At 41.0% G+C, this 16,043-nt stretch overlaps 1 protein-coding gene across 1 annotated transcript; it reads right to left on the bottom strand.

The window, feature by feature from the left end:
- Positions 1-659: 659 nt before the first annotated feature.
- Positions 660-15,532, bottom strand: CMPK1 (cytidine/uridine monophosphate kinase 1). The gene is made up of 6 exons (XM_034063760.1): positions 15,250-15,532; positions 6,248-6,394; positions 5,208-5,360; positions 3,636-3,712; positions 3,458-3,554; positions 660-3,029 (listed from the first exon to the last, which is right to left on the bottom strand). The coding sequence occupies exons 1-6, from the start codon at positions 15,322-15,324 to the stop codon at positions 2,988-2,990; spliced, it is 591 nt and encodes a 196-aa protein (XP_033919651.1). The 5' UTR covers positions 15,325-15,532; the 3' UTR covers positions 660-2,987.
- Positions 15,533-16,043: the final 511 nt, after the last annotated feature.

A 16,043-nucleotide genomic window follows, 5' to 3' on the forward strand; every position in this document is an offset into this window, starting at 1 on the left:
CTGCTTTTACCCCCCCTTTCAAGGCCAGCTGGTCAAATCTTTGCAGGGTAACATTTCAAGTCCAATGTGGTGTTTAGTAGAAACCTACACGTGAATAAACAACCCATTTAGTGACAAACGTTAACACAAAATGTGAAGGCTTATTTTAAAATAAGCCTGGCAACCTCTCAGTTTCCCTTATAAAGAACATTATGCTGTGCTAATCTCCTTTAAGGGCACAGTCTTGAGTACAGCACATAGGCATAAGCAAAGCAGCAGGATGGCATTCGGGAAATCAGCTGGTGATTGAGCAAGGAAGCATGAGAAATCAAGACCAAAAAACATCTCCAACAGCAGCTGTGCAATAGGTTTGTGCTTCCTAGCCTGCTTCAAGACCCCCTTCTTTTATAGATGTGCCAAATGAATTATCAATGCACAACTATGCAATTAATTTGATAAACCTATATAATCAAGAAAAGATACCAGTTCCTCAGGCATTTGCTTGGTGTTATCTTATGCCTAATAGGGTCTTCAGTTTTGATAGTGAAAACTGAACTTCTATAAACCTACCTGTGCATAGGAGGCCATGAAAAGTATCTAACACTAATGAATACCCATTTTACATACATATATATATGAAATATATCCCTCATGACAGGTAACTGTAAGGCAAGCACTCGTCTGAAGCCATAGAGCAAAGTTTATTGGATCTCCTCAAATTCTTTGTACAGTTTTGCTGCTAAACAGACACAACACGTTGGCATATTGCCTTTAATCTTTATTTCAACCGGAAGACCAACTTGAAAGAATTGGTAACACATTTAATGGCATTTTCAATAAATAAAATGACAAAATAAAAAACCTAGTCTTTGCACAGACACATTACAATCCACTCCAAATATTGCCAAAACCATTGGGTTTTTCCTGAAAACTTGCTCCAAAGGGTTTTTTTCCCCCCTTTGTTTCAGCACTTAAATAAACAGAAAAGTATATGATGAGAGAAAACAGATACTCTATTCTGAACAGAACTTGTAAAAATCAGTAACTTGGAAACAAAAGATAATTAAATCTCTCTTATTAAAGAATCCTGTTTGAAGTCTTTTGGGGAAAACCCTGATTCTAACCTTCATATCACAACATGCAGTTTCGCTGGATCCTACCCTATGTCAGCATACTTATATGGTAGGAATTAAATTCCATGATTTCTTGGGGGTTTTTAAGGGGAAATTCATAAAGCAAAAGCTTTATCCTCCCACACTCACAAAAGTAGTCATGGTCCACATATTCTGCAGTAGTAAACAGTTATTTGTGCTCAGTCCATTGTTTGAACTCCTACCATACTGGGAAGGATGCCACAGCTTACCCTTTGTTTCTGTACCCATCTCTTCCCCAGTCCAGCAGCCTCAAGAACCTCACCGAGATGAGAATTCATGCAAATGCAAATCTGCTCGCACAGATCAGATTGCAGGATGAGGACCACTACGTCTGATTCTAATTAGAAGTTAGGCTTAATTTAAAGCTTTTCCTAAATACAGAGAAAGTCATCAGTAAGAAAAAGCTGAACCCCAAGTTCTCCAAATTGTGATTCCGTGTAATTCACAACATCCATTACTGTATCACAAACCAATTACAGTGTCAGTTAATGTAAGAAGAACCACTCTATCACTAGAATTAGTTAAAACACTCATCTTTATGCCTCTGGAGCCTTCTTCAATGAAAGCTTAGGGCGTGCAAGGAATGCATGGCTGGGCCCCCACAGACCTATGCATACTATACAGGGGAGAGAAAAGGTTACTTTAAACAAAAGGCAGAATTACATCACATCTGTGCAAACATTTAAACCGGTTTGTTTCAACTACTTATCTGCTTATCCCAACTATAGCTACTGATCATACTTGGCTAATGCAAGAGAACACAATGAAGCAGGACCCAATTTTTTTAAGGGAAAGGAACATTTTCTGCAGGTATCTTCCCTTTCGCTGACCACATCATAACAGAAGTGCAATAATTTATAATCTTTCCAAACAGCTATTAAAATTATACAATTTTTGGGGAAAAAAAATCTCTAGTTTAACCATAAAAATATTTCCCCAGGTAACAAACCTTAAAGCATTCAGTAACACAGTATTTCAATAATAATAATACAGAAAATCCCTTCCATTTGTTACAAAAGAAAGAACTGTTAGAAGATTCTGCTTACTGTACACTATTTAAGAGTTTTGCTGCCTTCTGAAGACCATGCTGCAATTATGAATGTAGCTATAATTTAAAATAAGTGAGTATGGAAATACTGACCTGACTTAGAAATTATATTCTTAACTTTCTGCTAATGAAGACAAAGTAAAGCCCAGGGCCATGTCATCCATGTACTCAGGAACTTAAAAGACAGTTTACATCCAGAGTCATAAGAAAGCACCACTTCCCATAAAGTACTTTGTATGTCTACTGCTGAACAGCAGATTAAATAATTTTGTGAGAACTGCTAAGACAGATTCTTCTACTAACTGTAGCTTGACTTACAGAATTCAGGTTTAGGTATAACAGGGAACTTTGTGATTAAATACACTCTGAAAAAAATACCTGCTAAATTTGGTCCAAGCATCCAAAAAACAAACAAGGGCACAGTTCTCTCGTTACTTAATGCTGCTGTTTGGTTGATCCTTAAAATAAATAAATAGGTGTATGGCAATAAGGAATAAGGGCTGCCCATGATAGGCAATGCACTGTGACAATAAATAGTCTCTTCAGAGAGATGTTTTAACTGTGGTTTTACTGTGTAACTGAACTTGCACTAATGGAGAACCCTGAAATTTATATACTATAGCCACAAGAAATGATTTCCTATTTAAAAAACGTTTGTAAATATCTGCTTTTCCAATCAACAGTAGATATGTGGAAAACAATTAAAAAGAAAAGAATCTTTTAAAACAATTACAAAGAGTGGACTGCAGTAGCAGCTATTCAAGCAAGATTCAAGCACAAGCTGAAATGAACTCTCAAGCTGGGAATTAGCCTTCTTTGTCAAAAATTTGTACAACTTTTTCAAAAACCTAAAAAGAGAAGGAAGAATATTAAGTTTCTCACGTACCAGTTAAACAGTTACTTCAAGTTAAACCAGTGCCTACAATAATTGGGAGTACTTGTAAAATATATAGGTTTTTCTTAGAACATTCACAATTAATTCTTAGCTAAAATTAGCATCAGTTCTGAGAAGCTGAGACTGAAGAGCAACACTTCTTCAGAAAAGCAAAAGCTCATGAAAGAGAAAAAGATAAGGCATTGTCAAACACAGAAAGTGCGTTTAGCCCAGCTCATGTTCAAGCAGAACTAATTGATTTCTTAAAGTTATTCACATTTTAACCAGTTCTTCAAGAGTCAAAATGAGAGCTCCACAACCTCCCTCAGTAACACCCATCACAATGCCAAAAATACACACCCTGCCACTGTCATCCCCATGCTTTCTGGCTTATGTACTTACTTCATCAACAGATTTAGAGGCATCCACTTTTCTGACTTTTCCCATTCTCTCATACAAATCTATTATAGGCTTAGTAGACTGCAGATATGTATGAATTCTAGGAGAAAGCACAGGGGGAAAAAAGCATTACACAGTAAAACATAAACAGAAGGGAATGGAAAAGTTCTGAAGATAGTACCTCTTTTCCAGACTCTCCCGATTATCATCACTCCTACCGCTGCTCTTGCCTCTTTCAAGACAGCGGCCAATACATATCTATGAAAGACACCAAAAGGATTATCACAACCAGGAACACAAGGTGCAATCTTGAAAGCAGGAGTAAAACAAATCCTGAAAAATCCAAATAGGCCTGACACACAAAATACTACCCAGATTTGGTGGGTATAACCAGAGTTCACATGGAATGTTAGATTCTTACAGTGAAAAAGGAAGGCTTTACACTTCGTCATTATTATAATGGGGATTCTTAAGGTAGGACTGAGATCAGTGGAAGTAAAAACAACAAACTCAGTGGTTTGACTGGGTCTCCGATTTGAGACATTTAATGAAGAAAATCACCTGACTTTCAAGGACGTGTTCAGGCTTTCTGAAAAACAGAATGTCAAATGAGACTACTAATACATGCCTGCACTGCAAGAAAGTCATTGTATATTCCCCCAACAATTTCATAAGGCTACATACTAAATTACTATAGGTTAAAGTGTTCCTACTTCACACTGCTATAATGAAGACTTCAAAATCAGAGTAAAAACTGAAAAACTAACCAGTTAAAAGCTGCTCAATGAACGTTTTGAAGTTTTGAAACCTAAAGTTACGTAAGCAACACTGACACGTGTACATTTAATGAATACATTTATCTGACTCATGCATGAGGACAATGGTTAAAAATTAGTGTTTCCTATATAGTACACTCACAGTAAAAAAAACATCCAGAAGATCATGTAAGCATTGTCGTCTATTGTTAGATCTAGTAAAAAAGTTAGAACCCCAACATTAATACTCCACCAAGTGAAAAAATTCATTTAACCTTACTTAAAATTTTAAATAGAAAAAAAATAACCCTTGACTTGTTGAGATTAAAAAAGAACAGCAATTAAGCAAAAAAAAAAAGTAACAAAATTTCTCAGGAAACTGGGGAAAAGGGTAAAAGGAAGAAAGCTTAAGGTGCTGGGATCTGAGTATCAGTTTTTATGTCTCAAGGGCACTGACATATTAAAAAGACAGCACATCATGGCACTTGTTAAATGAATATAATGTATCACTGTCAAAATGTCCTTGTAATCTAATGACTTGCTGAATAACATGTTGATTACCGGCTATCCTATAGCAGAGCTCACAACTGTGAAATGAAGCCAGCACATTAGAATTAAAGCAGGCCTCGCTAGCAAGTTAATTTTGGACTGACCAGTTACTAAGAATAAACAGTGTAATGCTTCCTGAAAATTAACCAAGTAATTTTGTACAATGTATTTAAAGATTTTATAGATTTTCCTTAAGAATACAACTGCCTGAAGAATTTCAAGATAATTTATTAGGACATGATTACACAAGGCGCAATGAGCTGCCACTTCAAAACCATAGTTTTTCATCTGCAAAAACAAGTTGCCAAAAAACATATCCTCAAAACTTATATACCAAGTTTCCCTCCTACTCTTACACTTGTCCATTCACTACCTGACAGCTTTCTTGTTCTTGAATGATTCCAACAATATAGCAAGAAAGGAAGGTACAGAATAACACACTTCATTACCTCATTGTCACAATCGAAAAAGAGAACAAAGGAAACATCCGCCTTTCCATCCATAGTCTTATTCCAGCCTTGAAGATTATCTTCATTCCTGGGAAATCCATCAATTAAGAACTTGTTCTTCTGGGAATTGGCAGCCATTGTCTGATCCATAGCCTGATAAAAGAGAATCCAGTTCATGATTCTCCTGTACATACAACCATTAATCTAATTATTAAATTTCCCCCAAAACGTTGGCATGGTAAATTGAGCAGCATTTATTTTAGGATTACTGCAGAATTACAAAATGTGTTTTTGTTTCACCTTCAATGAATGATAATTAATTCACCCACACACCAGTATTGCTTCCTTTCAAACTCAATTCACTGTTTGAAAAAGCTCAATCTTATAACACCCAACCTCAGTTTTAAAGGCAATTTTCCATAAGATATTGGAAAGTACTGTTACACAGTAAGATGCCAAAACATCTTTGATTTAGACTTAATTTTAACAGGAAAACTATGGATAAATTTAGCGCCATGAGCAACATAAGCCTTTTCTGTCCTCAAGAAGATACTCTGGTTCTTTTCTTGGACATGTAATAAGGATAAGGCTGGAGTTATTCCTGACACAGGAATACTAGGAGGTGCTCTCCCTACACCTGGCCATCACTTTTGATAAAACTTACAGAAACGTAGTGCCTTTACGGCCTCCACTCTCGAGTCCAATACAATTGAGCTGACCAAGAGGTGTACAAGCTACTTAACGGAAATGAGAAATACAGAGTCTCACTATTTCCCTAGAGCTACTTAAAATAATAAAATTAAACTAAAATTACCCATTCTCACAGATCCCCAGGTATCAGAAGCCATCACCTACTGTCCCCCAACCAGTTAGAAAGAAACATGAGTAATTGCTAAGAAAAACCCAGTACATGATGTGCACCTATGTGTTTGCCATTTCATATTACTCACACAGAGGAAACACAATTCTTCTAGAACACAGCCACTGCTTTGTTGCTTAGTCTTCATGAGTGAATCAGTAGGAAATAGCTCTTTCCTTACCCTCTTGATTAAGCTGATTGTTATTTCAACCGGGACAATTTCCCCCTCCTTAATGTAGTTCTCAATGAGTTCTCCATACTGTGAGCCTGGCCTTTTTCGTTCATCACGAAGGAGGTCACCAGCAGAAAGGTGTGTGTAGCCGTATTTCTGTAAACGTGCAAAACAAACAGGCATAGACTCCTCTGAATGAGTACACGTGCAAAGTTAACATCAGTCATCAGCGTCAGCCACATTTATCTTTGCATTACAACAGAAAAAAAACACAGCAAATAGCATTCCGCTGGTGACAGATCTACTCCATCCTCAATGCGTAACCTGACAATACAGCATACTCTACATTCACAACAAGCACAGCACTAGAGAGATGCTTGGGGAAAATGCTCAGTGTGGCTTTGGTCAGGCATTTGTAGACTGTTTTCATAGGTAATTTAGTAATTTTTGGAAATGAGACCCTAAAATGTTACATTGTGCAATTAAACATTTAACAATAACCAAATTAGATATAAGCTATACCCCATCCAAACAGTTTAACTACTTTAAAAAGGTGGTTATCAGTGACTGGGTCAAGTCTTGATTTACAAAGTGAAAAAGTTGAGATGGTGCTTTTACTTGCTATGTTTATGCAATAGGTTTATGATTTTATCTAATTGCCTACTTAAAGAAAACACATGAGGCAATTCCAGGTCCTTTGGAGCTGGAGGAATGTTTCAAATACAGCAATAGTCAGAAATCCTGTGGTAAATAACAACATTGGTGCCACCCTATGTTACACCAGATACAGTAAACAGAAAGAACAGAGAAATCAGGTCCAAATCTGTTTGGTACCAGTATGCAGGAAAACAGCAAACATCATTACGCTTTTATTTCACCTCAAACTACATCTAGAGAAATGTTGCTAATGCAAAATATCAATGAAAAGCACTTATTGCACTTAAATTTCTCAGGCATTTATCATCATAAAAAGGCACCTTGTGAGAAATAAACTGTTATAAAGGAAATTTCAGAGCACAAAGCGATCATTTTCTTAGTTCATTTAACACCACGAGAAAACTAACCAAGTACACCATGCTTCTTGAACCAAATTTAGTTCATAAGAACAAGCAACAAAGACATCTTCTTGGTGACTACCTAAGCTAGCTATACATCCAAACCAGAGTGCATCTATACTCATCCTAAAGTTTTAATACAAAACAAAGGGAGCTGCAAGAAGCTTCAGGGTTATCAGCCTGGCTGCAGCAACATCCAAAGCAGATTTCAGAAAGGTGCCTGATCAGCACAGTAATGTGACTACACACTTTTTAAGGCTGTGAACTTGGGATTTAAAAACTTGGCTACAGGGCTAAGTACAACAGAAATATTACACAACCCACTAAGTGATTTTAAAAACATTTCAGTTGCTTTCCAATTTCATCCACAAAAGCGTGGAAAAGTCAGTTCTGCCACAGTCATAATTTCAGAAGGGATATAATTACCTAAATCTCCAAAACTCTACACAGCTGGCAAAAAAAGAGGAAGTAAGATTTTGCTCTAAATAACTGTGAAGAAAAAGCTCCACAGACATCCTCTATAAGCTCACTGTACTCCTGCTTTAAAGTACATTTCATTTGGATATGCTTATTTAATTGCAAATCTAAATATTAACTACCAACTATAGAAGCCATAAACCAGACTAAATCTTCCTTATAAGCAAAAAACCTTACTCTGCTGAACACTAAATTAACATGTAGTCCTTGCTAAAGTTAAGGAAGGATAGTATTTTTAACATCAAGTTTCTACAAAGGAGAAAACAGGAGGAAAATATAATCCCTTCGGTTTTAGAGGATTACCAAACCATTTAACTTCCCTTGGCATTTCCCTTTCATGCATGAAAATGAAATTGAGTTAGACAAGTTTTGGAATTCTCTGTCTTTTACAACATCAAACTCAAATAGTTCTCAACAGCTGAACAGGAAAGTAAAAGATAGAAGTGTTTTAAAGTGCTGTTGTATAAATAGACTTGGTTTAGATAATAGTAAATTGTATTCTCGAGTAACTTTCAGAATGGATTAACCAGGCAGTAAGAAAAACAAACCTCTCCTTCAGGGGCAAAATATCTATTTGTTAACTGTACTCAGTCAAGAGCCAAAGAAAACATGTCGGTTTAAACAATGCAAACAAGCACAGAGAAAGGCTTGGCTGCTGCTCCATACACAGAAGGCTTCAGAGATGCGGTGCTCTCACTACTCTTGCCAGTTTTAACCAGCGCATACAGGACGCAAAGTTTTCTTTCATCTTAGGTGAGATAAACCCTCAGCAAGCATCCTGAATTGGAGAAAATCATCACATTCCCCAAGAGCTTGCTAAAGAGACTGTAATGCAACTGCACAAAAACCAAGGCAAAACACTCTTGCATATTGCCAAGGTTTGCATTGTGCCAGCATGACTTCCCAGCAGCGCCAGGAACATCTTGATGCAATCCCCAGAATGTGACTTGTTGCAACTGTTGCCTAATTCTTCTCCTCAGCAATCAGACAGGGAGCAGGACTGTGGTGGCCAAACAATGAACAAGCAAGTCTTAAAGGAAGCATAGATGGCAGATTCATAATGTCTGACTGAAGGAGGATGACCATGAGCCAGCAGTGTGCCCTTGTGGCCAAGAAGGCAAATGGCATCCTAGGGTGCATTAGAAAGGGTGTAGTTAGTAGGTCAAGAGAGGTTCTCCTCTCCCTCTACTCTGCCTTGGTGAGGCCACATCTCGAATATTGCATCCAGTTCTGGGCCTCTCAGTTCAAGAAGGACAGGGAATTGCTTCAAAGAGTCCAGCGCAGAGCCACAAAGATGATGGAATGGAACACCTCCCTTATGAGGAGAGGCTGAGGGAGCTGGGTCTCTTTAGCTTCGAGAAGAGGAGACTGAGGGGTGACCTCATCAGTGTTTACAAATATGTAAAGGGTGGGTGTCAGGATGATGGAGCTAGGCTTTTTTTTAGTGATATCTAGTGGTAGGACAAGGGACAATGGGTGTAAACTGGAGCATAGGAGGTTCCATGTTAACATCAGGAAGAACTTCTTTATTGTAAGAGTGACAGAGCACTGGAACAGGTTGCCCAGGGGGGTGGTAGAGTCTCCTATGTTGGAGATATTCAAGGCCCGCGTGGACAAGTTCCTGTGTGATGTACTCTAGGTTACCCTGCTCTTGCAGGGGGGTTGGACTAGATGATCTTTCGAGGTCCCTTCCAACCCTTGGAATTCTGGGATTCTGTGAAAGGAAGACTTGAAACAGAAACTAGGTTAAATAAAATTTCTAAATACTTGAATGCCAAGGACCTAAAATCTGGACAGATTTTTAGATTACAGAGAAGAAAATAGAAAATATAGAATTAACTGTTCTAAAACTTATTTCAGAGATAATGTTTTCTGCTATGCTAGTGGACTGGCGTGCTGTTCTATAAGAAAATAGATTAAATCAGTAAGCTGCTATTAAACAGTTCTCACGATTTTTAAAACTATTTTCATATTTGTAGAACCATAATTCAAAGTACAAATACAAAAATTAATTGTGAATGAAGAAAATAAAAATCAGCTGTCTTCAGTACCACTGTAGACATCTTTCTTTTTTGCTTTCAAAAAGAAGAAAACCCCACAGTGATGTGGACAGGCAAGCTCAAGTTTCCACCAATCTCACCATGGAGGTGTCACTCATAACAGCACTTTGCAGTACTGTGTAAGCAGAGCAAATCATTGCTTACTTGCTTATCTCACAGTGGCCTGATAAATCAGTGCCATTCAGCAGGACCCACTGGGACATGCAAGCTGCGTGATCCACATCTCCAAATTACAGAGACTGCTGCCTTCCTGGAATGCCCTTTGCTCCCCTGCTCTACAGCCACTTGTAGCTTTCTTCTGTCAGCCAGGATTTGCAACTTCCACTCTGCAGACAAAACATGCTTTGTTTTCAGTAAATACAGCAAACAGATGAATACAACTGAAAACACATGAGTCATATCTGTGTCACACTTGAATAAGGCAGAATCTGCCCTAGCAATCTTCTCAAGGCAGTAAAATCAGTGGTGTGCAGCAGCTGCTGCGGGGACTCCTTACACAGCCAGCTTTTGAGGGGCACAAGGTTTATTTCTGATTCAGCCCTGTGTGGTCCAGCAACACATCTCTCCACTAAACACACAGCTTGAGCTTCCTTAAGTGAGCAGAAGCCAAGAAAAAGCAAGAGAAACACAAATTTCTGCTTTGACCTTGACTTCTATCTTGGCTTATCACTGTTACTCTCAAACTGAAAGTTACAGCGCTTAAGACATAAACAAATCAAATACAAACTTTTATTGCCCTAGTTCTGACCTGTCATATCTTGGGCAACCTTAATAAACAACCAAAATCTGCTACATACATCATTCAAGAACTAGTTAAAATAAAAATAGAACCATGTAAAGCTTGCAGGCTTTTCTTCTTTTTTTTTTTCCAACCTAAAAAGCTTTTGTCTGTCCTATAGCAATTAGCCCATGGAATTAAAACTCTGGGACATAAACTATAATGGAGAAATAGACCTTTTGTCTACTTATTCCAATTAAAAAAAAAAAAAGAGAAAAGGATATTGTATTAGTTTGAAATATGTTCTTGCCCCTGGGGGAGGAAAAGCAAACAAAAAGCCACATTAACAAAGCAAAACATACAAAGAAGATCCCACTGACTGCGCCTCCAGGGAGAAGTGGGGCAAACAGAGCACCCCAGTGCTTCAGGAACACGGAGCTCAATAAAGGATACCCAGTATGCTTGGGAAAGTCCAAAATTCAATGCTCAGTGTTCTGCAAAATGGAAGCATACAGGGCTAAAACTTCAGGGGGCAGATTTAAATGATCACTCATCATGTTTTTAAAGAATCTCCAACGTTCAGAAATACAAACATATTCCAAAAAAGAACTATGGGAACTTAAGGCCAAGTAGAATATTAATACTTGGCACTCCTGGAGGAGTTCAGAATTTGAGTTAAAAGAAAACAATTTAAAAACCATTTTTATTTCAGAAGGAAGTTAAAGCTGTTTCTCTCAGTGGACTTCCAGAAGACAATTAACACATGACAGCAAAATGGTAATCCACTGCTACTTTCAGCAGAGTGTTTCTGATACAATGACTTCTTCTTTGCATTGTTTTCTTTACCCTAGGAAATCTCCTTATCATATATCCCAAAGCAACTTAACAGCTTATTCCATTTGGATTTTAACTTATGCTCTTATGAAAGAAGGCTCAGCATCCCACCTTGTGGAATTAATTTTAGATTTAACCACAAACATACAGGATAGGGCTGTGGTAAAGATGAATTATATTTTAGGTGCACAGAGAAGGATGCCTTGCATATCCCAAGTACCTACAGATCATCTTGCCAAAACAAACCAATTGACAAACTAAAAGTATAACTTGCATCTTGCTTGGAATAAAGACAACTTATTTAGTTATGATTCTTCCCACCAACCAAAGAGCTTTGAATTTCAGGCAACGGTTGTAAGGATTTAAAGTTTAAGTACATGAAAGCATATTGTGTGCAGATTTGAAGAATGCATTTTTCTCCTTGACTTTACCATAACCATATTATAAGCAAAGCTCAGAAGTCAGCAATAACGCACACTCATTTTGTCCTACACGCACATAATAATCTCACATACACAGAAGATACAATGTGGAAAGCATGAAGGTTATTGCAAGAACCTGCTCCAGTATTCTGCCTCAAACAACAACTACACAACAACCCCAGATGATGGCAAGCTCCACCTAACATAGCTGTGGAAGGTTTCTGGAGTTAATCTGCAGAGTTAGAAGGGAAAGGATAAAAACTTTCAAGTGAATTCTGCTTCATCCCGTCTTATATAGGAGGAACTGACCCAGACCAACAGTTCTGCTACATTTGCATTTCAGTGACAATTCTGTGAGTTTGTAGAATGCACATGAGTCTTTCCCCTGTATCAGAGAAACCCAGCCTAGTTCAGCTGTCTCCTCCAACCTTATCTGCAAAGATAAAGTAACCTAATTGCTTACCTGCTGTTCCCTTTCATACACTGTGTCAATACCCATTTCCGCCTGTTTTTACATTTTCTTCCCTCAAATAATTTCTCCATTTTGGTCTAAATTTGACATGAATACATGACTTCTCTGGAACAAGGGACTCCAGTGCACACATAATGAGTATTTATAATTTAGCCTAGCACTTAAATACATATTTCACCTACAATATGTGATAGCCATCTCCCTTTGCTGGCAATGTAAAGCATAGTCAGCAAAACAATTACAACATTTCTTTGAGGAATCATTCCCAGGTAGCATATAATGCCCTCTTTACTGTACAAAACACAACTACCCTTGGTTCATTAATCAAATAATTTAATGTTAAAATCATACAAGATCTCACCTCAGCAAAGTGAGACTTCTCTCACATGTGATGTGCTCTGTCCCAGATCTCTAGTATGAATAGCAACTGAGAAGTATTTATAGCTCATACTGACTTTCTGTTCAGGACAAACTTCAGATTTACAGCAACATACTGGGTCAGATTCATTCCAAATGTAAACTAATATTATTCAGACCATTTACAACAAGGATGAATGAGGCTTATTATTAGTCAGCTACAGCCCCTTTCCTCTATGGCAAGCTGCCAAGAGGGTTTAAAATCCAAACAAAAATACACCTTCAACCCAAATGCAGCAATGACTGCATACAAGCTATTCGACTGCCTGCATCAGGGCTCTCCGGGGGGGCTGTTGGGAGCCAGGCCAAGGATGCACGCCTAAAAAAGGTGCTGCTCTGCAGTACCTCTGCTGCATTTCATCCCATTTCCCTGTTCGTGTCCCCCTTTTCTAAAGTTTTCCAGCAGGCTTCAGCCCAACTCTCCCTTCAACTACCTCAGACCTTCTTTCCCTCAAAGTTTCGTCAGAGGTTCCTGTAGGAAGTGTCCAAGTGAGCAGAAAGGCCATTCACTGCAGTCAGCAGGTCTGAGTGCTTTCTGCTGTCAGCCCACTGACTTCAATAAACTTCTTCCCACGCAATGAACAGGATTAGCAGAATTAAAGCAAATTTACATTTATTGGTATTTGGACATCCCTTTCTAGGTTTAGAAAAGAAAATAAACACAGTACTAGCAAAGTTAGCATTCTTCTTTCATTTTTACCTGCAAATACAATTTCAGTAGCAATGACTCATTTGAACTCCTCCTAGTAAAGTGGTCTTTATCCAATTATATTAGTCTATCAAGCCAAAGGCATTTACACTTCTACACACAGGCCAGCAGTACTTCAGCCCTAAGGCTGCATTAACGGTTTGGTGAAAGCCATTAATGACAGCCTACAAGATTCCCCTACAGTTTAAACTCATTTGTTTGCTATGTGCCAGCGGCAGAATTCGACCTTACCAAAAAAGGCTTTATGAGCACTATGAACCTTTCATTCCACAATTTAGTTTAATGAATAAGCCGGTTTGAATGAGAGTCTATAATTTGAGGTTACAATCCTTCAGGACCAAAATCATAACGGCATTTTTCAGTCTGGACCAAATCCGCATAACTCAGTTATACAATACCAAGGGCTGGGATATAATGGCAGCGTGGATAAACTGTAACAGCACTGCCAGGGCACCACCAGAATAGACAACACATATAACGTGCCTGCACCAGGAGCTCCAAGGTTCCCCCCCCCCAGTAGCTAGATTCAGGAACATGGGCATTGCTACAGTTCTTAGTCTTTTCTTTCAGTCCAGGTATGGATAAATTTCAGTTCTACATGGCCCTCAACAACAAAAATGTATACAGCTGCTCAGAAAGGGAAGAAGAAAAAAAAAAAAGACAAGCTGTTTCAAATCCAACAGGCACACGTTTGGAAGCATTCAGCCTTAACTACTTCCGTAATTATCCACCTCAATATGGTGCAATTATCCCTGTGTTTTGTGGCTTTTAAAAGGACTGTACTACACCACATAGTGTTCACTGTTCTCTCTCAGATACTTGTTCTGTCTCAAACAGTGTACAAATTGTATTTCAAAAACTGAAAATGTGAAGAATATAGCAGAAAGTCTTCTCAAGCTATACCATCAGGGTTAGGTTCTTTGAAAGAGAGAACAAGATTAACCATCTGTGGTCAGGATATCCTTTGACCTCTATCACATTCTGTCACAGAGCAAAATTTTTGTTCTATTTGTAACATTTTACTTTCACATCTCACAGAGATGGCGTCGGGTCAGAAAGCCAACACCCTGCAACGTCTACTGTATGTTTATGGGATAGGCTTCAGAAGACACGGACCTTGATCCGGCACATTTGAAGTCAACGTATTCCCAAGCACTGTAAGCCACCTCCAATCCCAGGCCACAAAACAAGCAGCCTGAGGCATGTGGGTGGCAGCCCCACAGTCACCTACGTGGCCGTGTGGATGTGTACAGAGCAACCAGGTTGGGTTGGGCTGCATGACAGGCTGGACAACGTGTCACTACCCAGGAAAGCAGGAACTTCTTGAGGGCTCCAGTCCTGATCCTCTAACAAGGCCCAGTATGTGACCGGTGCTCCCAACGAAAACACTGCCACTAACCCTAAGCGGGTGTCCTATTGCCCAGGGGGGATGCCAGAAAACGTAGACCCACAGGTGGAGTGGGATCCCTGATGCTGAGGGAAGGCAGAAGAAGGAAAAAGGCCGACAGGGGCTGGAAAGGAATGGAGGGGCTGGAGAGGGTGCTGCCCCCGCTAAAGGGGGCATGCGGATCATCCATGCGCTCTCCAAGGGGCGGATCGGGGCTAGACAAGAGCCCAGGCCACAAGGGTGATGCGGCGCTCCACGCCGGACACCTTCCCCCAAGCGACCACCCCAAGGAGAAGCGCGGACCACCCGGGGGGCCTACAACCCCCAGCGTGCCCCGCGGCCGCGCCCACACAGCCTCCCGCCGCCGGAGCCCCGCGGCACGCTGCGGCACGCTGGGACACGTAGTCCCTCATCCCCCACATCCCTAACCCCAGCGGCGGGTGCGGTGCGCTGCCCTCACCTCCACGATGCGAGCGCACTGCGTCCCCTTGCCCGCCCCGGGCCCGCCGAGGACGAAGACGACGACGGGCTTCATGAGGAGAAGGAGGCGGCGGCGGAGCAGCAGCAGGACAGCGGCGTCAGGGCGGCGGCCGGGGGGCGGCCGTGGAGCTGGCGGCGAGCGGCGGCCACCGGGGCCAGCACTGAGACCGGGAGCGGAGACTGAAACAGAGCCACCACAGCGCACCCGCTGCTGAGCTGTCCCCGCCGATGGAAAAGTGCTTCCGGGTCCCCGGCGGGGCGGGGCGGGGCCGGCACGTGCGCACGGGGCCCGCGGCGGCGGCTCTTCCGTCCGGGGCGCACCGAGGCTGCCCCGTGAGGGGGCTGCCGCATCCCGGACCTGCCACTGGGCCCCGATAGGTGCCACAGGCGTGTCCCCGGGTGCAGGCCCCGACTAAGCCACGGGCTGTCTTCGGCAGCTCACGGCCCGGGACACCGGCTGGGGAAGGTGAAAGCCGGAGCGACGCTCCAGCCGGAGCGGGCACCGAGTCGGTTGTACTGGTTTGCTTTGGAACCTCTGTCAAACGACAAGCCCGACCCGGCGGCGGCGGCGCCCCGCGCTGCCATGGCAACCGCACTGCGCCTGCGCGTTCCCCGCCCACCCGCTGACCGTTTTTTAGACCGCCGGCGTTTTTAAATCCCCCCTTACTCGCGCGCTGGCGGTTGTTTCCCCCCCGGGGTGCGCTCTGATTGGTCAAGCTGAGCTGTTTCCCTCCCACACCGTGCGCCGATTGGGTGGCAGCAGGCAATAGGGGG

Source organism: Melopsittacus undulatus, chromosome 6 (assembly GCF_012275295.1).
Source record: "Melopsittacus undulatus isolate bMelUnd1 chromosome 6, bMelUnd1.mat.Z, whole genome shotgun sequence".
Taxonomy (NCBI): Eukaryota; Metazoa; Chordata; class Aves; order Psittaciformes; family Psittaculidae; genus Melopsittacus; species Melopsittacus undulatus.

Coding starts and splice junctions, on each gene's coding strand:
- CMPK1 (XM_034063760.1), bottom strand. CDS start 15,324: ATGAAGCCCGTCGTCGTCTTCGTCCTCGGCGGGCCCGGGGCGGGCAAG. Junction 6,395..15,249: donor AGTGCGCTCGCATCGTGGAG/GTGAGGGCAGCG, acceptor GCACGTTTACAG/AAATACGGCTACACACACCT. Junction 3,713..5,207: donor TTTTCGATTGTGACAATGAG/GTAATGAAGTGT, acceptor TGTCTTTCATAG/ATATGTATTGGCCGCTGTCT.